Raw genomic sequence first — 26,403 nt, forward strand, 5'->3', positions numbered from 1 at the left:
TGCCCGGGCATGGTTAAAGACCATGTACCCAGTAAGATTTCATATAACAAAAAGCGCCCAACCCTAGAAACATGTTGGCTTTTTTTTTTCCATTTAATGCTCATAAAATTTTACAGACAACAGAATCCTTTCTTAAGCTTTATTTAAGAAATTGAATACTATTATAGTTCAATATATATAAGACACATCCAGTATTGTGTTCCTGATAGCAAGTGCATAGATTTTGTTAAGATATCATTTTTATATTTCAATTTTTTTATATTTGTTACTCAGTAGCACGTTTCATGATCACACGAAGGGATATTCCCAGTGATTTTGCTAAGAGCATGAGAGAAAAAACAGAACACAGCAAAGTAGTGAAACTACAACAGAGATGAGGAACAAAAACAATCAGGCAAACTATCAGTACAGTCGATTCCTGATAAGTGAATAATCTGATTGCTTGGTCACAATGCTTTATTCACTTATCAGGAATGATTCACACTACATTTTGTTAAACTGTTTTCCTTAGCCTAATACCTAAGAGTCACACTGGGCAAAGGCACACACACTCTGGCAGGCTATTCTTTAATCAGCAAGTCTTGTGACAGTTTGGTAATTTCCCATGGCGATACACATATAGCTAACAAAGAGACATTTTGCTAACACTGCAAGGTGCCTTACATAATTGAAATTAAAAGCATGCATTTAAGCAGGACAAACTGTTCAGCTGCATTGCTTTAAGGAACTCATTTTTCCCCATTGTTGAAATAAAATAAATAAAAAAAGAGAGAAAGAAAAAAAAGAAAAACCTGTATCTTTCAGCCCTGAGTATTTAAAAGAAATCCAACTGGAGTATAAGTCTTTTTTCTTTTTTCTTTTTTTTCAGTTGTATTTTTGGAAGAAAAGACCCTTCACAAAGCTCTAGTTTCTTTCCGAAGACCAAGTTTGGGAGGGGAATAAAAAAAAGAAAAAAAACAAAGCAGCCACAGCAACCTAAAAAGCCCCAAGAGCAATTCTGATTCACCATTCATGCAAGTCAAGACTTACTTAACTGAATCCACTGGTGTCAAAATTATCCAAATCAGGATCATAAGCTCTAGAGGTACCAAAGACCCAGGACATAGTCTGACCATCAGTTTCTGCTTTCCAGCCTGGGCTGTCCACTACAGGATTTTGTGGTTTTTAGATTAAACTTAAGAGTTGCTTGGACCCCTGACCAACAGACCCTGCAAGGTGACGTGAGCTTATCTGGGACTCTAGACTCATCACTTCCTTGCCTTCCATGGAAACGGAAAGTGAAAAAAGCAAAAAAAAACCAACCCCAAAACAAAACCAAAAAAAGAAAAAAAAAAAAAAAAGCCTTAAAAAATACTTAAAAAATATATATATATCGAGCAATAACAAACAGGCCAACTCACAAGCCACCAGAAAATTTCAAAACTCTTCCAAATGCAGGAGCCAACATCGCTGCTGTCACCACACGGAAACACGCAGTGCACCATGACCTCGTAGGACGTTACTTGAGGGGGGCTGTGTGTGTGTGAGCCAAAGCCAGAGTGCCAGAAAGACCAGGGGAGAGGAGACAAGAGGGAGGAGTGTCGTTTGGGTCTCATAAGAGCACTTTTAAGTGGTCTTCGATTCCTGAGCATCACAGAAAGTGGGACAAAGGAAAGGGATGGGGGCGTATGGCTTGAATTCCAGAGAGCACTCACCAGTGCTTCTCTCTCCTCCTTGGGTTTGGTTTGGTTGGTTTTGGTTCCCCCTCCCCCCTCCAAATTGTAAGGTTTGTATCTGCCATCAGGAGAGAAGAGAGACTTTTTGTAAACCAGAACAACATAGATTTTTCTTTCGCAGCTTTTATTTCATTGTGGTAGACACCGGTTGGGGGAGAGCAGAGAGATTCCTTGTGAGGAAGAAAAAAATTATAGGAAATGAAAGAATAAAAAAAAAGCTAAAAGCCAACTGTAAAAAATAATGAGAAAAAAAGCACTATGGTATTTCTTGTGTCCCTTTTGAGATTTGTGTAATACTATTAGCCAATGCTGAGAATGATCTGCTTTGTAAGCCCACAGCAAAAATATCACCTGTTTGAACAACAGGGGATCTTTTTTCCATCAGTTTTTTATTTATTTATTCACTTCCAGTGGCTTTAATAGAAAGTCTTCCTGTGCTCACCCAGATTTTATTTTATTTTTAAAATTATTTTAGGTACAACTGCACAAAGCAAGCTCAATCACCTGGTAGGCCTGTGCAGGCTCTCACAGCCCTAGTTAAGATGTGATTAGTTTCTAAGGAGAGTTTGACTAACACCATATGCCATCAGATTACTGTGCAGTTTGGAAGAAATCCCAAGGCTATACCCTCCTTTTCTTGACTGTTTCATATGCTTCTGCAAAGTAGCGGCAGAGTATTATCTTCTTTTTTTTTTTTTTAACTACTAGGAAGAATTGATCTCCATAATCCAAGTTTTCCAGACTGACTGAAATGTCACAGAAAAAAAACTCAAACCCAAACCCAACCTTTTCAGGTGGCTTCTGTGTGTTTGTGTTCAGAAGCTTTTGCATTTAGAAGGCTAACAAAAGCTACTTTCTATATGACTTTGCAGGAAACTCATTTAAAATGCTTCCTGCTCAGATAGATCATCCAAGTGATAAGGCATGACTAGGGGAAGGAAGAGAGGAAAAAAAAACCAACTCAAAATCAAAGAAACCGTATCGTGTCTAAAATGTACAAATCCTCTTTTGCCCCCCAATCAGATATTCACTTAGGTGGAATCGACTGTATCTTTTGTACACAACCAACAAATAGAGAAAAAAAAAAAACAGGCACGTGAAACAGTGAGGTGTGTAGATGTATTACCAACACAGAATGACCACCAACAATACAACACACAAAGTAGAGAGACGAGTATTAGGAAAATGGTTTAATATTGGAGACAGAAGCAAAAAACTGCATCACACAATAACATACGTTACAAAAATAAGTCTGACTGTTTCAACTACACGGTTATGTTCACAATGAGGACAGAAGAATCAGAAAAAACTCTGATCTAAACAGCAAAAAAGCAAACCCCTAACGTTTTAACTAATACATTTATCCACGCAAAGTGACCGAGTACTCCTAATTCTAATTACCTTATTGTGTAACTGCACGATACAGAATAAAAAGTGAAACTTACCGCTTTTGTTAAGACAAAATTCTAAACACTAGATATAAGCAAAGGGAAAAAAAGAAATCAAGCCAAAGTTTTGAATTCTCTAAACAAAACCAACTCTCTTTCTACCGTCCAGAAATCAAACTTGAAAATCAGTCATGATCGAGGGGGCCCACGAGAGTAAGCCACAAAAATTTCCATTTGTTTTTTTAATCTCCAGTATAAAAAGTTCCACTGGTACAAAATGCGTAAGTACAATCAAGTTGTAGAAATAGGAAAGCCTGCTTTTTTTTTTGCCTTTTTTTGTTCTTTTTTTTTTTTTTGGCTCAAATTCCATCAAACAACAAAATCCAAATGCATCAATAAAACAGAAACAATACTCAAATGGTCTTACAGTTTCCACTAGATTGCATTAACTTTGGCTTTTCTCAGACAATACTTAAAAACTAGTTTGTAATTCTAAACAAAATGATAGTATTATTAATCTACAAACAACAATTCTCACAGCACAAAAAAAACACAAATACATAGGTTCGGGTTTTTTTTGGTTTTTTTTTTTTTTTTTTTGTATGACATTATCCAAAAAGGTAATGAAACTACAGGATATTTTTTTTCCTTTTGTTAATTAGCACTTAAGATAATAAAAACAGAAACAGTAAAATGATTCCAGAGTAGCACAAGCCAAGGAACTGTAACCCCTATGGTGAAAGAAAGATGAACTTGTTACTCCTTTGAGGACTGCCATTTCATTGCAATTAGCTAATTTGTTTGAAAAAACAACTAGTCTAGTCTTTTGATTAGAATTTTGTAAAGCAATTTCCCTTGTTTTTCTTCCTCTCTTATTAGGCCCTTGCACCCTTGCAGCTTTTTCCTTTCAGTATTTTGAAAGAGAACTGGTAGATAATTTGTCTCCAAGGAGGTGTATGTTTGGATTTTTTGGTTTTTTACTTGATTTTCATTTTGGTTTTAATTTTTTTTTTCCTCAAGATAGACAGTTTTCTCAGCAATGACCCATCTCAGTTGCCTGGAAGTACAGAAACATTCCTCCTTTCCCACGGCTAAACCAAGGTCCTGTGTAGCGTAATTCGGGGCAGCCTGATGCCGAGTTACACTGCCTGAGGACCAAAGGCATCAGCACTCCCACTAACCAGACTGGCAAACCCGCAGGACACACTAGGGCATCTAAAAAAGCTTTGGAAATTTATACGGTGGGAACAATGAGAAAAATTAGTGAAACAGTCTAAACAATCCAAATGATGATCTCATATTATATATATAGATGCACATATATATAATATAACGTACGTGAGATGATACTTTGAATATGCAAAATTGCTGCAAGTAGTACAAAATAGCCCTCAAAGGGTGTAGGAAGGCCCCAGCAGTAGTAAAAACATGTGAGAAAAGTATAGATCATTTATTTATAAGTGCATGTGCTATAAGAAGGAAACTTTTTTGCATCACTAGAGGCTAGTCCTTTCCATCCCAGGGCTCTACATAAAGAAGCATTTAAGTTGGGGATGAGAGACAAGAGTGCACCAGCTGATGTTGTTCATATAGGGCTTTGTTTTTAATTTTAGGCGGCTTCGAATATAATCAGCTAGAAATAGAAAGTGGAAGAAGGTATGGCACTTTATCATCAGTCGCAGGTACTGCTGCTCACACACATTGGATTGGCAATGAATTCTCTACACCGGTAGCAAAGAACCGAATTTGATTGTTGATCACTACTTGTGCGGTATCTAATCTAATCAGACTTACAAGGCAGTGAAAAGGGCTACCAGCATCTCTTTTCTGGTTCCTTACACAGAGCTTCCTCCAGCAAACACCCACATCAGTCACATATATATTCCCATGGACTACGTGTATGAGTAAAGTTACTCCTCTCTGTACAAGTGTCTGCAGGAGTAAGCCAATATATTGCCGTCACAAATAATGGCAGATAACACCAAACATTACAGTGTATGTAAACTTTATCCATAAAAAGTAGTTTAACTGCAGTGCACACTGAATTTTCACCCAGGAAGATCTAGTGCATCTGATTTAAGCAAAAGTTCATTTATTTAAATTACAAAAATATTTTTTTTTCTCCTCAAGGTTTTCAAATGGTGGATTTACCACTCCTGTCTGGGAGTGGCTCACACAATAGATAATTAAAGAATTGTTTTCTTTTTCTTTTGTTTTATTAATACTGAATAGCATATTCCAGCAGCATATTAAAAGCTCTTTAAGAAAGACAAAATCCCCAAAATCTAAAAATGAAAACCCACAAGTTAATTACGGTTTTAAATAATTTTAGTTATAGATACAGAAGAAATTTAGACAGCAGTAAAATATTTTTGTCCTTCAGATCTGCCCTGTGCATTGTTCTGATTTCAACCATGTATTAAATAAACCACAAAAAACTAAGTATATATATATTTATAGATATAGATATATATATAAAAATAAACAGCAAAATGGTGAATGTATAAAAGGTATTAACACTCAAGACAGCTCTGGGTGGAAAGGGTTAAAAGTTCAAAACTTTCTCACCTTAGAGGTTTCCATACAATATGAAGAAAATACATAGTGAGGTTTGCTTTCACAGCATTGATGTGTGCAGAGTGGTTAAAAAAGTGAAACATGGGCACTTATACAATGTTTTACAAAAAACATCAAAGAGAAATAACAAACAATAACAATTTCAGGCAACAAGACCACAGGATAGCAAGTTAACAAACTTTTTAACCTCTTTTTTCTTTAAATATTAGGGATTTATACAAAACACATAATAAAATACCCATGTTATCAAATTACTTCACACAAGAAACACACTGAAGCTCTAGGAAGAAAGTACCTTTGGAATTTGGCACTATAGTTTCACTGATTTTTTTTTTTCTTTAAAAGAAAAACCGATCACATTTTGCTGAACACAAACACATCTAAATTGTTCACAATAAAAAAATGACATCAATGCGTCACAAGCCAACACAAACTTATTCTGGAATATTTTTTCATTTTTCACATGAAATTCTTTTTTTTTTTTTTAAGCAAACAACTTTTTTTTGTTTTTTTTTTGAATCTTGTTTTTGTTCTTGTTGTTCAAGTAAACCAATTTTAAACTCGTCTTTTATAAACATAGAACACTTAAGACCATAAGACTCATGATGAAACCACAACTTAATTCACAGAAGCACCAACGTAACACATTTTACAGTAACCTTTCTTCTGTACATTGAAACAGTATAAAATATAGGTAATTTCATGTGCATTAAACCATGGATTGTCTAACTGTGAGTCAGTTCAGCAAAAGGTGACACAAGTAGGTAGCATTTGCCCTAAAACAGGGTAAATATTTTCTTATACTAATCTACAAAAAGTGGTTCTATATATATACTTTAATGAGAAAGTGAGCCACCTAAAATGGCCTTATCAAAAAACTTTACACTGCCTGAAAAATGTAAAAACTATTACAGACCTCTAGAGACTTAAAATCAGACAGTTTTATTTCTCAAACTGTTTTGGAAGTAGTCTGTTAGAAACCAACATTCTGTGCCTCTGGACACATATTGCTATTGTCACCAGTGACCAGGCAGAATGCCAATCCCTGTATAATACTTTCAAGTCTGTTTTTTTTTTATTTTTTTTTTTACGAAATGAAAAAAAAAAACAAACCAACAACCAAAAAACAAAAAAACAAACCAAACCAAAAAACCCAAACAAAAAAACCCAAAGAAAAAAGAAAACTAAAAAAGGAAAGAAAGAAAAAACATTTTGCCACAGGTTGTTTTTAAATCCTATCATTAATTTATCTAATAATAAATTTCAGTCTTGCATGAATGCAGCAATGTTTTTTCACATTGACTTCCCAGAATTCATAGCTAGATGAGGTCACATGCAAATTTCAAAGGTCAAACTAGATCAAAGGTCAGTAGGAGAACCAAATATGATGTGAGGTCAGAAAGACATCAGAAACAATGACGGGACGATGAAACTTTTTTTTTTTTTTTTGAGACGCCACAGGGACATGCTAGGCAAACGATGGGCTAACGGGCATGGAGATGTCTAGGGAAAAAACAAGGAAGAGGAAAAAAAGTTACACAGAATCTATGCAGCACAAACAAAATCACTTTTATGGGTGCAGGAGAAAACTAATGCAAATCTTTTATCAGTAGAGTCTATGAGCCATTCACATAATTTGCATTAACTTACAATACTTGTCAACAAGAGCACAATGGAACCCCAAAAGGATCCATCTGAAAGAAGTCAGAGAGAATGGATTCCTCTTTGGGGAGGAAAGAGAGGAAAGAACCAGTTTCTACAAATGTAACAGAAAGGGATGGGGGGCGGGGAAGGAGGAAGGCCAGACAACTGAACTTTAAACTAGGTAATGGAAACTACGAACAAAATAACCAGACAAATACAAACAAGAGGATAAAAGCATGAACTGTAAAGGGTGTAGGGTTCGACAGTGAAAAAGTGCCCATTCTTGGCACAATTACTCTAGAGACTACTTCAAAGGATCTAGCTAGCATAGAGAGCTGCTCTTTAGGTATCCAATAAGTTAACAATAGGCAATAAATAAATTCCATTATTTCTGAGGCAGTAAAAATTTTGTATAAAAATAGAAATGCTTTTTACAAATAAAATTTACAGGCCTGTGGCTTTCTTTTTTTATTATTATTAAATTTATCTCTCAAGAAACATCAAGTATTGTCACTCATTTTATTTTTTTTATTTTAAACCCTGTAGCTTTAGAAACAGATCTCTAAATCTTTTTTACATTAATCCTTTCCAAAAAAACAAGAACTTAAAAAAAAGTGAAATATAAAGACGACCAGTGTAAAATCAGACTAATATACAAGACGTTGATTTGAACCAAAAAAAAATCAAATCTATTAAAAATAAATTAAAAAAAAAAAGTTGATGTAGTGGAAAGACTTGTTTCAATTTTTGTTGCAAAATAAGTGCTTCAACTGGCATGAGGCCATTTTGTTTAACCTATAAACTGCTGGTGCCACCCTGGTAAAATACAATCCATCCATAGAAAACAACTTTTATTGTGTGCTAATGGCACCAGGGTTCACAGAGTTAAATTGCACATTGTGTGTGTGTGTGTGTTGCTTTGAATTTCAAGATGTTTATTTTTGTTTCAAAAAGGAGATAAATTATGCTGCAAAACAAAATACAGTAACACAACTCAGTAATTACTTGGCAAGGAACTGGGAGCCAAGTGTAATAAGGACAAGTGGGGAAATGGAAGTGGTAACTGTAAAAATAACTGTCTCTTGGTGAAGGTTGGCTCTATGTTCTTTCTTAACCCCCCTGCAGAGGACAGGATTGCTCATGGGACTTACCCTAAGAAAGCTAAAATAAGAGCAGTAAGCATCTGGGGTTAAGATCAGTAAGGTTTGCTGTCATTTTTGGAGCGTTTCAGCTGAACCTTCAAGCGTTTCATGCCAATCTGAAAGCCGTTCATAGCCTGGATAGCAGCTTGTGCAGAGACTGGATTGTCATAGCTAACAAAACCTACGAGACACAGAATGGAGGTGGGAGAGAAAGCGAACTATAGGTTAGAACAAATGTCAGAAGGCGTTTTGTTAGGATTCTATTATTACTATTTGACACATTTACCTCACCTTCAATTAGTTCTTTGATCACACTTCGTATCCCATTTCCTCTCCCATTTCCTTTACCTTCCCCTTTACCTCCATAACATTTCTTTACTAGCTCAGATGCAGTTGGCCACTTTTGGTGCAATGCAGTTTTCAATCTGTTATTTATCTACCTACCTTAGAGACTGAAGATATTTACTACCGCGACACTTTGCAGTGTAATATCTATATACCTCCCAGCCTATTAGGAAGTACTATTAGGCCAGTCTGCAGGTGTGAAGCTGAAACAGAAAGCTTGGTTACGTGAAAACAAAACCCTTGCACACATGAGTGTGAGCCCATGTGCATTGGTTCTGTGCGCTAGGAAACACTCACCTCCTCGGGCTTAGCTTAGGACACTTGCAACATTAATATTTTCTATTCTTCCAGTTCAAGATCTCAAGGTACATTAAATGTTAATTAATTCAGCCTCTTGGTCCCCAAAGGGGTATGCAGGCATCTAAACTAAGCAGTATCATAAAGACAACGGCAGGGCCTGACGAGAACTCCAGGTCTCCTCGGCTGCGAGCACTAACTAGGGGAATAATGCTTGCTTGGGTAATTCAGAATGGCTGGCCTGGCTCAGCTTTCTTTTCCCCTGGAGACTAAAAATGCTCTGTTCATAATGGACTCAAATCTCCCTGATTCTGGAAGCTCAAAATTCATTTTCATATCTGGGCCTCCCACTTGTAATTGCAATGCTCGCCTAACTGCTGCTCTGCCTCAGCTCTGGCTAATTACTACTGTACTCAGCCTGCTATTATGCATCTGCTTTGAAATGCTCCCTCTTCTTTCTACTTGAATTTGCCTTAACACATATCCCTTCACTCTGTTAAAGCATGGATCCCACACACTTTGTTTTCATTTCTAACACACAGGCTTCTCAGTGCCTCTCTTCTACCAGCTTTCTTCATTTGGGCTTAGCGCCTGCATACTTCTCTGATTCATAACCTGTTTCTACCATCATTTTAGCCTATTCTTTTATGACTCTTGCTTATGTTGCACTGCTGCCCTCTCCCACCTTCATTATCAGAAGGATATATTTTCCTCATTGTAAAGAAAAAAAACTCTTATCCATTCATCTGGTGCTTGTCCATCTGCTCTCCTTCACAGACCATCCCTATGGTTTCACCTTAAATCATCTTCACCAAACTATTAACTCAAGACTTTTCTTTGACAATTCAGGCTAAGTTCTGTTCCTTCCACTCAAAACCACCTCTCATGTAAATCTCTGCAGACCTTCCCCTGGCCAAAGCCAATATGCTCTATTCATGTTGTTCTACGGTTGACTATTTGTTACCTCCTCAAGGGAAATAAATGTTCCTCTATACCTTCCTTGGTTTTAGTAACTTGTCACTTCCTCGCTTTCTCCACTAGATCATTTCCTCTTACTGTTACTGCCATATCCTGAGAAGCTTCACCACTCTCTTCCTTGCCCCTATTTTCTTCTAGGAGATCTCATCTGTTCACATGTCAGCACTGAACTCCTGTGCCTGCTTCTATCAGTTCACAGATCTCAGCCTTGATCTCTAGCATTGCCTCAGAGATAGAACACAGATCTACCATGAGTTGGGAGGCAGCTGGAGCACCTTCCAGGCAGGTGCTCCACAACTGAGATGTAGCTACTGTCAGTTACTTGGACAATTCAGCATTTTCCTCTACAGCTTTCCTGACCTTCACTTTGTTCTCTTAAGTGCATTCAGGACAGTCTTCTGCTATGAACTTCTCAACACCTTAGTTCCTTTTCTTCTGAGCTACTTTTATTCACCTGAAAATTAAGCAACTGATCTAAACTAGCCATTTAGATGGCATCTGTGAATGGTGAATAAAAAGAAGCAAGCACACCCACCATTCATGTCACCAGTTTAGACACCTCCTCTGCTGACAGAAGAACAACTAGTTCAGGCTACCCTTACCTTCAAGGGGGATAAGACAAGTCACCTCATTCTATGTCTTTTTATTAGCTTCCTTGACTCAGCCACAAATTCAAACGTACAACCCCTGTGCTGCATCGATGGCACCAGCCGTGTTCATTCAGTTGTTATTCAGATCCACAATTTGTCTCTTCATGCAGAATGCTATATCTACATTAGCCTGTCACGCTTTCATCTTCTCCCTTATCGAGAACCTTCATTCGTAAAGCTTACAGAGGAATCTGCCATTCTCTCCCTTTATTTATCTTTTTCTGATTGCACCCATTCATCAATTTTTGTCTGAATTTTAAACTGCAGGTTACATGAGGATGGGTCGGTGTTTCTTATCAATTTTCAAAGACCCTGTCATGACAATTCTGATTTTTGTTTTATATCTCTATGTATGTCTATAATCAAGAAAAATATTTTTAATCATTCAAGTAGCAATTTTGCTATGAGGCAGACTGCATTTCTGTGCTGATGTCATTGGGTCCCCCCTCCCCTGCTTCACTTCTACATCTCTCACTTCTGTTACTCTAAGGTTTATGAAAGGCAAGAGGTAAGCTTGAAAAGTGAAACCCTTTGTCTGCTGAACCAACGAGAGCTCATGAGAACTCACTGAAGAGCACTTTCAGGCATGAACAGACTGTCCTGTCATTCTCATCACCATTTAATCTTTTGAGCAATCATTTGAGGTGGACAAGAAAGCAAATAAAGCCAAAGTCCATTTTCTGCAAAGAGAAGTAGTTTTTCATTTTGAGAAGCAGTTACATAAAAGTTCATCACTCTATATCACTACGCTGCGACTCACACAGAATGCACCTTGCCTTCCCAATCCTGCCAGTGGACAGCCTTGGTCAATCTTTTCACCTTTTTGGTGTTCAACCTGTCCTCATCTGTAAGTTGACTTCCTCCTCCTTTGGGCCGGAGATTGGAAACTACAGAGTAGAAAGTACCAAGCATGTGCAAAACACAGATACTATTACTACTACTACAAGGGGGAAAAAGACCAAACCAACCAAACAAAAAACCCAAACTGTACCAAGAACAATGACCATTAATGATACAGGAGAGAAATGGGTTCTTCAGATGTATTATTGTGCTAGTTTTTGGATGGTAGGACAGAGAAAAAATAAAGCTTTTAAAACCACAAATATGAGACCAAAAGAACAAATAGATGATTCTTGCTAATAAAGCTGAGGAGGTACACATAAAGTATGCTAGTATGTTAAACTAGCAGGGTTAATTCTGGCTTTGCCTATGACTAGCAGCATCACCAAGTAGTCACCTACTGAATCAGAAAATCTCAACTTCCCCTGCCACTGCAGTTCTTTTTGTTTTTAAAGCAGAACTCTCTCACTGCTGGCAGAATATCTGGGGAGGAAGAATGAGAAATTGAAATGTTAGTGACAGCTGACTAATGCCAAAAAGACAGAGGACTCCTTCATCCGTTGGGTGTTGACCCCTCCATTTTCCCTCTAATAAGATAACCTCGGTACATTGCTCGAAGTTAGGTAATTGTGTCCCACAAATCCAGACAGATGTGTCACCAGGTGAGAAAAGAGTAAAAGGAAATCCACAAAAAGCAAGTGTGGGAAGCGCGCTGATGAATTGAGCCGCCTGCCCAAACTAATCTACATTCTTTCAGCAGTCACCATAATTGCTGCATTTCGATTAATGCAGCTTGATTTGACATTTCATCAAGATTCTGGAGACCTCAACAAAGATTCTGTCACCCCAACATACTAACTGAACTGGCTCCAGATCAATAGGGAGCTATTCAAACTGGCAACAGCCTCAGGGACTGTTTTAACTCATTGCAGAAACAAGCTGGACTATATTAGTCTAGATATGAACAATTTTTTGTCAAGCTTAAAGAGGTCAATGCTTCAAAAATGAACTGAAAGACTACGCAAGAATGCAGCAAGAACGTCACACCCTTTCTCTGAAGCAAATTAACTTTCTGGGTGCCCAAAGGGTTCACCTTCAGGTGAAAAATACTCAGATTGTGGCAAGGCTTGGATTCCAGTGCAGTAGGTGTTTCTGAGTAACTTGATGAATGCTCCTCGTCTTTGGGTACTGTCTAGATAAATTCAAGCCCTTTCAAGATGGATTGAAGCCCAACAGTTGTGGGGCCCGTGAATGGCCCTAGCATAGAGAAATCCTTAGACACATGTTAACAAACCCTAGATTTTTTTAAAAAGTAATTCTATGCAAGCTAAGAAACATTTATAATAGTTAATGGGGACACCAGAATTAAGGGATGGTTCTGGGCAAAGAGCAACACTTTGGTTCAAAGGAGTTTTGGAAACCAGGGGGTTGTTAGTTACTCTTTTGTCATACGTATAGCTGTGTTCCTTTACTCTGGGAAAGAACCGTCACTTTTAAGGAAGCTCCAATATTTTAGGTCAAAACTTATAAACCTTATCTTTAAGAGATTCTTTCCTCCCCCTAGACCCCTCTTATGTCTTGCATAAGACAACAATTATTAGACCAATGCACTAAACAAATTGCCCCTCACATTTGGCACTCCACTTCAGCAAAGCACTGACCTGGCACATCTACACTATCCCAAAGACATCAGCCCACTTAAACAACCGGAGAACTTGTTTTATATCAACATATCATCGTCTTCTCTGCTGTGATCTAATGTTCTGGCAGCTTAGTGTTCTCTGGGAAACTTGACACTGATCTTGTGAGGCTTCCTTCATCCCTGTGCTAAGGTAAGGGGAGATGCTACCTTCCGTAATGCACCAGAGTCTGCCCGCCACAGCTGAAGCTGCAGATCTAGGCATCAACTGTCTGCAAAGCGATCTGAACTACATGTACAGAACATTCAATCACTAATTGCAAAATCTTGTGCTTAATTCAGAAGAAAGAACTTCCTGAAATGTAGAAGTAATGGGTTAAACATAGAGCATTTTTAAGTGGCTTAGCTATACAATAGAGAATAATTAGGTATCCATAATAAGGCAGTTTAATAGTATACTAAACGACATTCCCCCACATAGGGTGTAATTAGTTTCATGCACTTGACACATTCATGCGAGATGTCAGACTGGAAGATTATTACTGTTTTTTCATATCCAATTTTTAGTTAGAAGTAGTTTGTCTGTGCATCTTCCTGCTCATTTGAGGATTAACAGTCCATTATTTTTGGAATGAATTTCCAGTATGACATTTCTCACATTGCTGTTAATTTTCTTTCCTGGCCCCTTTTCAGTACAGTGCATGTGGGTTTTACTATTTGATTTATTAAATTTGACATACCAAAGCACTTGCTCAGATTGGTCTGTTTGTCAATGAAGACTTTAGCAGAGATAACATTTCCAAAAGGCATGAACATCTGCAGAATGTCCTGGTCTCCAAACTCCTGGGGGAGATGGTAAATAAAGAGGTTTGCCCCTTCCGGACCTTTAGGGGGAGGAAAAAAAAAAAACAAAACCAAATATGAAAACAGCTATTAAAAGTGCTGTATTTAATCTATTTTTCCATAATACTTACTGATGGTGATGGCCAGAAAACATTTCACTTTCCAACTTTGAAGTAACAAAAGCAAATGGATCATCAAAGGAACAGAGCTGAAATGCAGCTCTTTAGAGCATCCTATCTTGAAAAGTGTTTACCTGATAACTCTGCTACAGAAGTTAAACTGCTGCCTCTTCAATTTATACGAGTGCCTTTCAGTATAATTAGGGTTAGGAAAACAGGTACACAATGTATTGCTCTCTCACAATACCTCAAGCACTGCACAAGGAGTCCTCTGCTGCCTCAAACACTTCCATGGGTTTGTCGGTTTAATTCCAATTGCAGGAATTTATGGAATTGCAATAAGCCAAGCTCAGACTTGAGTATCACAGATTTGAACTTAAAGGGCAGGAAATTGGTGGAAGTGGGAATAAAAAGGGTAAGACAAAGCAAACCTTGTGACTTGGAAATCAGTGAAGTTGGAGAAAAAGATACTCAGAATTAAATTTGTACTGAATCATGTCAAAATGACAGCTTTTTTTTTTTTTTCTTAAATAAAAATTCCACACGGAAAGATGTCTCCTAGAAGAAACTCTGTAAAGTACGTCTTTTTAAAAAGTTCAAAATAAAGTAGCTGGGTTGAAATTAAAGTGGTTTTAGACAAAGTTGAGTTTGCAAAGAAAGGTGCAAACTCGAAAGTGCTTTGAGTATTTTTCTTACAGCCAAAAAGTGAGATGCACATTATTAGTGCTGTTGGTTTGAACAATCATCCTAGCACTAATAGGTTATTTTTTTTCCCTAGCTCAATTTCTCCTTTACAATAGCATACTGGAGATGAGCAATGGATGCCTGGAAGAACATGATGAATGATGGAGCCAGACATGTGGCCTTCCCATGCAAACACCAGGAGTGGAAGTGGTACAGCAAGGGAACAAACATTGCCGGTAAAAAAAAAACATCTACAGTAACCTGTTTAAGTATTCCCTTGCTTTTAATGGAACCTAAGTGTGCCTCAGATGTGATGTCCTTGGTTTTCTGGAGAGGAAGAGGAAAGCACGCATCAGATTTGTGGAATACTGTCTGCAACAGTCACAGCAGCTCACCTCTCCCATACCAAAGAACCAGGCTGGCTGCTCTCTCTCAGCCTGAAGAAAAAGGTTGCAATGTTTGTCCAAAAGAAGGGGATAAATGGATTGGGGGAGGGGAGGAAGTTTTTAAAAAGAAAAACTTTTTGGATGTGAAAACAAATAAAGGAAACAAATTGCCACCCAGAACTTACTTCTTCCCGCAAGGAAACTGTCTTTCCCAGAAAGCAGTATTTCTTAAAACAGTAAGAAAAAACTTATTAAACAGTATTTTAGAGAAGAGGCATGAGGCAGTTCACTGTGTTTCAGCATTTAATATCTATATAGCATTTTTCTCTAGTACTTGTTTATCTTCAACCACTCCAGACTCTTCACCATTCCCTCAGAAGTTATGTGAAGAGACAAAACATTGTTGTCAGTATTCAGTGATGGGATTTTCTCACTTTAACTTAACCCCTTACTAACAGATACGAGACATATAACTAAAAGGCCTATTTTATAAGGGACGCTGCCAATTCATAATAATAAAAAGCAAGCCTACACTTGGTATGAATGTTCATAAACACAAACAAATTGAAATAGTTGGAAAAAAATCAATGTGTCCTCCACTCTGTGACACCAAACAAACAATTTCTTTCTGGTGTGAAATAATCAATTGTCACTGACCAAAGGGAGTGAGCTGAAAGATAAATGCAGAGAACACAAAAACATAAGGGAAAAAAAAGTTTATTAAAAAATCCTTTCACTTTAAATAATCCAAGCTGTTAGCAGTAAATGAAGAATTCAGAGAAAATATACATTTTAACTCCAGTGTCCCTATACAATAGCCAGCTGGGGGAATGCCAAGTTTGTCTTCCTAGGAAACGCATCCCATAACAGTACAAGATACTATTTTACAAGGGGATAAAAAAATTTCTCTTGAGGATATTATACTAGGTTTCTTTCCAAAGCTTAGCTCTGGCAAGAACAGCAATGACAACATAGATACAATCTTAGAAAGCATGCGATATTTTCCTGTCCTTCTAGAATCAGCTGGAAATTAGGATAAGAGAAAGCAACAAAACCAGAAACAAACCCCAAAATGCCTGGGAAGTGTGCAGAGGAACAGGAGAGGGGAAAAGGGTAACCTCATTTTCCTAAACATCTTGTAATTAGTATTCATTTATTCTTAGCAGTAACTTCCTGAGGTTTATTCGCTGTCGGTGTGGGGAGAGGGGGTAATCATTCACTTAGTTGCTTCCCCGCAAGACCTACAATTAAGCAAAGAACCACTCAAAGTGAAAACGGATCTTGTCATTAACTCAAAACCTCAAACCTAATCAGATTAACTCCATTATCACAAAAACGGAAAGCAGAAGAGAAAACGGCAGCCATAAAGGGGTGATTTTTGTTACCAGTGCCTTTTTATGCGGTCATTGCTAAATGCTTTTATATAAGAAGGGTTGGTCAGTAGAGTGTAACTTGTAGGACAGATGGTTAAAGAAGGATCTGCATTAGAGGTCAAAGAGGGTAACAATACTGATGAGGAGAAAACTTGGGGGGGTGGGGTGGGGCGGGGCGGGGGTTGCGGGGAATAATCAAAAATTAGGCTACTGGAGGTCCTTCATTAAGCCTCCAGGAAGAAACGAACCCACGCCATCACTTTTGCTTGGCCGAACGCAGGTTGCTTGGCCACAGTGCTTGCTCCAGCGGCAGCAGGTGCTTACCTTCCTTCTGGCTGCCCGCAGCGCTTTGCTGCTGCAACAAGCTCTGGCTGTACAGGGTGGGCAGCGCGGCGGCAGCGTACTGCTGGATCCCTGAGTAGGCCTGGGTGAGTGCGTCCATCGTACCGGCCGTACCATTCGTCAAGCCTGTTGCGCCGAGTCCTCCGTTCAGGGCCGCCATACCTGAGAGCATTTGAGCAACTTTACAAAAAACCCAACAATAGAGAAAAGAAATTGCACTTGTTCATTAGTGCTTTCCGAAAGTCGTTGGTATTATATGACACTGACAATGACAGCAGTGCATGCAGCTTGGCACTTCACCAAATGGGACTGAAAACAAAGAAAACACGACTCTGGCGTCAGGATCACTGTTAGCACAACGGTGGCACAGTCAAACGGACTTGCATGCAGCCTGCTACTGGCAAGTACTACAGCTCGATGCTCCTGCCAGCCTCTCTGCCCACCCTCCTCAACACCTCTGCTCCTGCTGAGGGTATCTGAAGCTGGGAGAGTGGGACGTGTTTGACCTGTGTCCTTGCAAGCTGGCCACTGGGAAAAAACCGTCTGCGAGGAAGGCTGCTCCTTCTGACGAGCACCTTCAGCCACAGGCCATGACCACACCGTATCAGAAGCATTACGCTTAGACAGTTAGCAGAGAATCCTGATTAACAGCATTTAGAAATAACCCTCTGTATAATTATGGAATTCGTCCCTTAGGTTTGTGGGAGGAAGATGGGCTGCGATGCTCTACGCTTCCACCCTCCTTCTCCAGTTACTCCAGAAGAGATGAACAGCAGCACACCTAGAGTGACTAAAAATGCTTCCCTCAGAATAGGTATCTTTCACGGAGAAACAAAAGCATCTGGTTCTAGCAATGCCTCTCTTCTCACTGGAAGCAGAGTCACTTCTTTTTTTTTCTTTACAGTGATTCTACATCCTGATAAATAACAGTTTAATTTAACTGGGATGACTGCCAAAGAGGAAATTTCAGACTGGATTGCTAGCTGTGTGGAAAATGGCATCCCTCATCCATGCAAATAGTGTGATCTGCAAAAAAAGTGTTACCACTCTGACTCGATGGCAGACAAAATCCTGGGCTACAGCCTCTCCCTGTTGGCTTCTATTCCTCATCACGCCTCCTGAATAAGCCATGTTGAAGTTAGCAGTGTTAACACTTCCCCCCCCCCCCCACCCCCCCGAAATTCTAGAAAAAGTGAATTTTCTCTTAGAGCTACAGCCTCTTTGGCAGTTGAAGGGGTGGCAGAGTTCCAAGCCCTGCTCATCACCCACACCTCTGACTTGTGTCAACTAGAGCAGTAAGTGCTCAACAGGACTGAAAGTTGGGCCAGGGAGTTTTCTGCACAACTAGCTGCTCTGTGCTCCCCAGCTTTTAGGTGAACAGCTCACAAACAATTTAGAAGGGCTTAATCAGGCCCCTTGAAGTACAGATCAGTCACGAGAAAACTGAGGCACCCAGAACCACCAGCGACCGTTTCTTAGACATTGACTGCTTGGTGTTTGGGTTGGCAAAATGATAGGTGAAGAGATGACTGGTAGAGCCATATTAAGACCAAAAAGCTAAGAACATTGAAGAGAAAGAGAGGGCTTAATTTCAGAGCAGTAATAAGGGTTGATATGTAAATTGGAGAAAAGTGAGGAAATTAAGCAGAGGACACTTTACAGAGAATTAACAATGAAATCTATTAGACCAGGAAACAATCTTCAAGGGAAGTGGCATAATCTTATCACATGAGTAATTTAGAGATAGAACGAATACTGCAAGGAATTATCCTGCATTGACAGAGGAGGATAAAGATGCTGACCCACTACTTTTCTTCCATCTCTTATGTAGATTCGAAAAGTGTATTCCTATGAGTCTTGGATAATCAGGACAATTGCTCAAGTGGCACCTTTCTGGCACCACCAGAGTCTGTGCCAATTAAGAGAATTGTACTGCATAAATTATACCTTTTGATATTACTATAATTTGTGTGACTGAACACTTGACAGAGATGTGATATTCTTAGCCTTTCCTTAATAAAATGTCTCGCACTTTGAAGATTTCTCTTTCCCCTTCACCCCACTTCAGAGCATCACTGTATCCTGATAGGAGAAACTGGCTGCCACTACTTTGAACAAAAACCTCTGCCAGAGCACAGGAGAGCAGATCTTTGATGTATAATAGTTCCAGCTATAGAACAAAAAGTTGCAAACCAACATAGCTTGTGGAGCATCTTATACCTAAAAGATAGGACATTTTGAATAATAGTAATAGTAATAAAGAGCAATAGCATAATAATAGCAACAGCAATAACGATAATAATAATAATTTGATCCTGAGCCTGACCATAACCTACTCTGATGTTTTTGTACTTAGGTTTGTGTCATTGCTTGCATGGGTGTATACACAGCTCTGGTTAAAGTAAAGGCTCCTGATGAAGCAGCTTCTACTTCTATTATAGGGTTGAAACAACTTGATAACAGAGGAAGCATTAGGATAACGTTATCTTTTGTGAGTCATCGGCCTGTTAGATAAACATGCTTTGTGCTGCAGTGGACAGCATCCTCCCCCTTGTTTCACCTAGACTCATTAAGCCCCTTCCCACCCAACAATTTCAGGTTAGCAAACAGCCAGGCAGCCCCAGCTGGCTGCATCGCTTCTGGGAAGGGCATGGCCACGGCTACCACAGCGCACGTGTCTAAAACACTTCCTTCCTGAGCAAAACAGATATACAGAAAGCTCTCAGAATGTTTTCTCTTCTCCTTTTTTACATTTTTATGAAATCTGCAAGGTCCAGCTGCAGTTACATATCTCTTCCATCTCTTTATTATCTCCACCAATGCACTTCAGTCTGATATTGAACTCTGGTCCCTTCTTCACTTCTGTTAAATAACCTTCTAGAGTCTCTCATCTATGGCCTTCTCCTTTTTTGAGCTACTCTACATAATACAGAAGTGACAATGCTTGGCAAGTCCAAAGGTCTCTCCAAGTGCTTTCCAAGCACCTTCAAATCTGTCACAAATAGTTTTATCTCTATTTTACAGATGTAAATACGGGGGCAGAAAGGGTAAGTGGCTGCCCTGGGTTCACACACAAATACTGTGTCGTAGCTGTTCGGTATCCTGGATCCATGGTTGTCTTTGTTAATTGCAAAGAATCTCTAATTCCTTCTTTATTCATTATTCCTCATTATTCACAATTCTGTTTGTTAGTTACATTATTTAAATTTAAGTGCCCAAAGGAGACAGTCTAATGTTTTGTCATTTAAGGTTTTGGATGCTTCAAGCACAACTGAGAGAAGACTGGGTGAATCCCCACATGTATGTACAACTGTTGCCACACCCTTGGAAATAGTTAAACCTACCATACTCTACTCTCTTTAATTTTTAAGGCCTCTAGACATCTTTCTACAATGCTTCTCTCTACAATGAGAGCACTACCACTCTCCACAGCCCAGCTTCTTTACTTTGGACCCAGCAAACAGATAGAGGACTCCTAGTGAGCTCAGCCTGGAAGGCACTGTCCCTGTGGTTCTCACATACAGAGCAGGACATGGCACCAGAAGAGTACCTCTTCCAACACCTCTGTGTAAATCAATGCCCAAGCCCAGTGCTACCCTCTCATTCATTTTTGGGTTAAGCTCCGCTTGACTTGCACTTTGGATCACTCTTGTTATATCCCCAATTAGAAGTATATCATTCAATTCCAGCTTCTCTGCACAGTTACTTCAGGAACCTCCATGACCAATTAATGTTTTTTACTGGAGTGCTTATGACCATGGCATAGTGGGAAACATTTGACTTATTGAACATGAGGCTTCCTGAAGGTTCCTAAAGAGGTCTGAGTGTGAATAACTGGATTAGACATGGTCACTAGAAAAAGCACTGGCTTGTAATTAAAATAGACAGGGGAGGTGGTTTTGAACAATGCTTCTCTATCATTAGCATCACAGGTACCTGAAATTGATAATCAATGTCACTCTTTTGAGAGAAACAGTACCACAACAATGTGTTGTGTTGTGTTGTGGGGAAGCAGTTTCCCGTCTTTAGATCTCTTTCATATGTATATACATAGACAGACATACCAACGTACATTTTGTGAGTGCTATACACATACAGATATTCCAGGCACACATGCCTTTGTCCATAAAAACATCCATGAAGAAGATTTGGGACTGAAGCCACTGTTGGTACAAGTCCACGGAAGTAAGGTAGCTTAAAACACACTGAAATTTGGTACTAGCTTGTAACTATGTCATTAATACTTCAAATGACACATGCAGGTAAATTTGCACACACATCACCTCAAAATACTTGCTGAGAAAACGTAAACTCTTTGCTTGTAGTCTAACAAGGTGTGTTAAAAGAAGTGCAACAGAATGGTTCCCACACAATGTCAAGAGCTCACAGATGATTCACTCTTGCTCAGTCTTGATGAAAGGGACATTATCTTGGAGTGCTCCAGTGTGCCTTGGTTCTTAGTACTTGTGGGAGGGAAGGAGCAGGATGCCATACTCTGCTTTTGATATTGTGACTTCTTATAAACCAAGTAAACCAGATCGTCTGTTTATCAGGAAAGGACATTTAATGATTTCTTACTTGTGACAGGGTAGCTCTCTTACTACGGGAGTTCATGAGAGGAGATAAATTAGCTCTTCATGCATGCCATTTCCAGTGGCTTGCTGTAATACTAATGTAATAATAAGACAGGAAACTAACATCTACTGGTTTGGAACATAATTTTTTTTTTAAGTTGCTCTTGAGTCATATTTACTATGAGGTTGTTTGTGTGAAATATGCATGTCCTTGCCAGAAGCAAGACCTGTTTTACACAAGACCCCATGCAACCACTCAACATTGCTACATGGACATCCATAAGCCCCCTTCCTTCCCAACTCCCAACAATGACAACCAGAGATCACAGAACAAAAAGATTGTGTGAGCAGCCAAGTAACAGTGACAAAAAGGACATCATGCAGAGCATCAGAGTGAGCAAGAGATACTGAGGAGGACATCCATTCCTGGGGGTACATTATGATAGGTCATGGACTGGCAATGACCAAATAAGATTCCTTGCATTGCAAAAGGAAATGCAAGGAGCAACAGCAGCTAAAAAAAAGGGAAGGGGAAATGCAGCTGGACAAATCTCTTCCATTGCAGGCAAAGGTGAAGTCATCATAGCAGAAAAAAATTAAAACAAAAAAAATAAAATCCTTCTTCTTCAGGAAAATCTTGACCAAGGCTAAGAACAAGAAAGAATGTTCTAACATCTACCGGCACCTAGTTAGCTGGAGATGCCAGGGTTTGTTTAAGATGTCATAGGATAGGTGTGCATGCTCTGGTATTACAGGTGACTAACTGCATCATTCTCTTACACTTGCCAATTAAAAGCCAAAGACTTGCCTTCATTTTTTAAGTATGTTGCTCTCAACTCAATTTGATAATTCCTACAGACATTTTAAAAGGACTGCCTCTGTGGCAAACATCTTTCTTATCACTACATTTCTGAGTGAGGTTTTGTACTTTGGGGCGATACACCTGTTGTCAGACTCCCTAAATGAACCAGGAACCTCTCCTATAACCTAGATAACCCAACTACCTCGCCGCATTTCTTTTACCTTCCATACACCCTGCAAGAAAAGGTGTCTTTGTGCAGGGACCCAAGGGACTTCACTTTGCAGAGCAAACTATGTGAAACTGAAAGACTCCAGAACTGCATAAATACCATGAATGCAACTAGATCAGCTTGACTCCCTTATTTTGTACATAGATTAAAAATAATCATATCATCGCTTTACAATTGATAGTTTTTGTGGCATTAATGGGGAAGGCTGTCCACCACAGCAATAAATACTCACTGTTTACGGTACCTGCTAGTGCATTAATATTATTCAGTCCAACAGTGGCTCCAGCCAATCCTTGGAGAGTACCCAGAGAAGTCAAAGAATTCATGGCCGCACCAGCTGTGGAATTAGCAGTTGATGCAGCCACTGAAATAAAAAAACAAAAACAAAAACAAAAAAAAAAAACAAGGCAAAATTAAGGCCATGTTTTGCTTATTTTAGCTGATCACAAACCAGCTTACAATAATGCTGAGTACAACAGGGCTACTGGCAAGAAAAGGAAGAAAAGAAAATGAGACCAATAGATCAACCTTGTTCAGGATATTAACGGTATGATTGCTCATGCAAATTGTTGATGAGTCTTGCACTGCAGAGACTGGATCACAACATTTAGCACTGTGCTATTTGCAATCATAATACAAAAACATTAAGTATGGGATCAGTCGCTTTCTCAAAAGTCTGTCAATCAACCTAGCATCCCAGGCTGCTCAGCTAACCAGGTTACTGATATATTGCTACATTTTAAATTCCATCATTTAAGAAAAAAATAGAATTACTCACAGTAATTTTGTCAGACAACAGCTTTCTGTTCTGAGCCCCAAGTGCTCTAAGAGAAATTTTAATTATTCTAAGTGAGACACTATGCCATTATGCCTCTGCTCCAGGACACTATGAACAACATTTAAAGACCTGAAGTTTACAAAAATAAGAATGACCGTCCAAATACAAAATGTAACTACTATCCATTTTATTGCAAGCATTTAGCCTGGCCTTTGTACGTAACTTGTCATGTACATGCACCCCATAAATGCTACTATACGCATCCCCAAAAGAGGGGTAGTAGAGGCTTAGGTGGGGAAAAGGTCCTTGCTGCTACAGTGCCAAAGGAATGATGAAGGTGGATCAGATGAATCCACCTAAACTACATGCTTAGGAAGAGAAAGAGACTCACTCTCTTGTCATAGGAAAGTAATAGAGCACCTTAGAAAGAGCTGTCATTTAGGATAGGGTGGATGAACTAGAAATGCATGTCTTTCTCATAGATGGGCTTTGAATAACCAGTGTAGATTAAAAACTTAATTTACAGGTAGGTAAAGTTATACCAGATGAATCACACTCATAAAAGCTGCAGAAGCAATTAGGTTTTTAGCTTGTCTCCTGAGCCCTACTTTAGTGCATCAATCATAAAGACTCTCTTCCTTTATAAAGTTACATTATCTTCCGAAAAGTGAACATTTAAAGCCAGGGTTTTGTTGATGATTTACTGGAGGCACATTATGTCAACACCACGCTTTTTTGCTCTTATTCATTACCTAGCTATGAAATGGTTAAGACACTTTTGTCTTGATGCTGTTTTGAGCTATTGAACACACCAGATTACTCAGTCAGCCCTCAAGAAAGTGAAGTCTCTACAGCTGGCAAGATCCAGTAAGGAAAGTAGGAGGAAACTTTTTCACTCCTGTGGGTAAAACTTCAAGCTCTAACCTACAAACAGCCCACCTTTTCCACCTTAAGACCCACAGAAGACAAGTCTTTGCACTCATGAGGCCTCAAAGTACAAAAGACTCTCCTTGTATGGGTGGGGGGAGATGTCCAGTCTCTGTGAGGCATTCATTGTCCCCACTTCCCTAGCATCTGAATTGTTAACTTGAATAGTTTTATACGTTGCAGACAGAAGCAGCTTTGATTATTCAAATTCTCTCCACAAAGCAATAAGAAGCCAATAAACGTCCTTGATTAAAAAAAAAAAAGGTAATCAAAAAACCAAAGTAAAACCCCATTTTTTTCAGATAATGTGGGCACCAACAGAGAAGAGAGGAAAAAATCTAAGTGAATGAATGTCAGTGAATTCCCTGTGACCAACACTGCTCCACGCCTCTGCTCATGTTCATTAGCCAATCATTCAAATGGAGTATATAAACCTCAGATCTGAAGGATCTGATTAGTTTTGACTGGGCTGAATTCCATCCATTTTCTTTTTCAGATGGTTATTACCTTTTTCTCTTGAGGAGAAACATATATTTAAGAAATGAGAGAAATGGGAGCTAGGAAACTGCCCGAAAATTACATTAAAGCTGGGGCAATAACTCCTGTGAAGGAGAGCCATACACTTATGGATTGTCAACACATCTGTTGGAGAAGGCTGAAAATTAAATTCTTCCCTCTTGCACAGCCCACAGAGTGTGTTGTGGTGGCTCTTATCATAGGCTCGCTGCTCAAACATGCTGCAGGGATGGCCAGCATCAGGGGCCAACATCTCTTTTCTTCTTTTATGCATATCAGGTTTCTCTGTTCCAGCAGACAAACACAGAGCAGGTGCCTCAGTGGTTCTCCCATTTGAAGTTGCAATGCAGATTATCTAGTTTGCCTAAATAATGACTTGACATATAATCAATGTAAAATACTAGTTGGAGCACTGAAGCACCTCAGAAATCTGTGTTTTGTTGTTGAGGTTATTTCTTCTGCTTAGCAGTGATCTGTCTCACAGATCCACTGGGACAATGCTTTTTCCTCTTTGGCTTATTATTTCTTTGAGGAAAAAGAAACTGAACAAATTGTGTGGTTTTCCATTATCTTATTGAACAAGGGGTGAAGAGAAATGAAGGGAGCTTCTTTTGTTAGGTCACTTGTGAAGGACAGATCCAGCACCTAGCTGCGTGAGGTTTCCTGAGAGACTCCACACTAGTTACCTCCTTCCCTTTGCCTGAGACCTGCATGTGTGAAACCAAGGCAGTGATGAGCTAAAATGCTATCATAAAAGCACCATAAAAGGTCCCAGATATTAAGAGAGGAGAAAATTTGTCACAAAATGCTGGATAAAACCAACAGATTAATCAATGGTATTCCCTGTTGTGTCATGTCCGTCGTGCCCCCCCCCCCCCCCCCCCCCCCAAATTTAAAGGGAGATGAAACCAAAGTTAAAGTCCTACAAAGACACGCATGGAAGCTTAGGCCAGCTGAAAGTTTTTACCTCATGTGCTCCCAGAATATGTTGAAATCCATCTAAAGCCAAGGACTAGGCTTCTCCTGTCCTTTGCCCTTTTATAGTTCCTTTCAACTGAAAAATTGTAACATATATTGAACCAAAGGGGGAAAAAGAAAAATCACATGCCTTGTGGTAACAGTAGATGACTGCACTGCTTCAGGGGAACCTGTCTAACTCTCTTGTGTCAGCAAAGCTCTTGGGCTCCACAATGGCTCAGAGTAATGACAAAGGAAGTATAATTCACTGTTGGAATAGCGTTCTTCTATATTTATGTCTTTTAGTTGTCCAGATGACAACAATAGATTGGATACCTACAGAATTTATAAATTGGTTTTTACCAGGTTCCCCTGCCACCACATAAATTAAAAGAAAATATTTCACAAATCCTTCCGTCCTCCACACCAGAACGTTGCTGCTCTGAATCAAATCCCTTCATAGTGCTGCTGAATAAACAGCGGGCATCTGTCTCCAAGTACTTAGACAGCTCAATGTATGGAGCTGTAGTGCCACTAGGCATTGCCCCCTCTGTGCTACTGGTGCAGCACCAGTGAGGAAAATCCAAACACACAAAAAACCCGCAAACAGCTTGGGCTTCTGGTGTCACTCTGTATGGCACACCCTGCATCCACAACA

The 26,403-nt window shown here is 39.2% G+C and overlaps 1 protein-coding gene across 12 annotated transcripts in view; it reads right to left on the minus strand.

Moving 5' to 3' along the window:
* Window positions 1-125: 125 nt before the first annotated feature.
* CELF2 (CUGBP Elav-like family member 2) overlaps window positions 126-26,403 on the minus strand; it is a 379,621-nt gene continuing 353,343 nt past the window's right edge. For 6 of the 12 annotated variants that reach the window (XM_037388902.1, XM_037388899.1, XM_037388903.1 and 3 more), the window contains 5 exons: window positions 22,812-22,931; window positions 16,945-17,142; window positions 13,956-14,099; window positions 8,476-8,647; window positions 126-7,183 (listed from right to left, as the gene is read on the minus strand). In XM_037388902.1, the coding sequence (XP_037244799.1) occupies window positions 8,520-8,647; window positions 13,956-14,099; window positions 16,945-17,142; window positions 22,812-22,931 (590 nt within the window). In that variant the 3' untranslated portion in view covers window positions 126-7,183; window positions 8,476-8,519. Of the gene's footprint in view, window positions 7,184-8,475; window positions 8,648-13,955; window positions 14,100-16,944; window positions 17,143-22,799; window positions 22,932-26,403 lie in introns of all 12 variants that reach the window. The other 6 variants (XM_037388905.1, XM_037388901.1, XM_037388906.1 and 3 more) reach the window with 4 other exon arrangements.

The sequence above is a fragment of the Falco rusticolus genome, chromosome 5 (genome assembly GCF_015220075.1).
Source record: "Falco rusticolus isolate bFalRus1 chromosome 5, bFalRus1.pri, whole genome shotgun sequence".
NCBI lineage: Eukaryota > Metazoa > Chordata > Aves > Falconiformes > Falconidae > Falco > Falco rusticolus.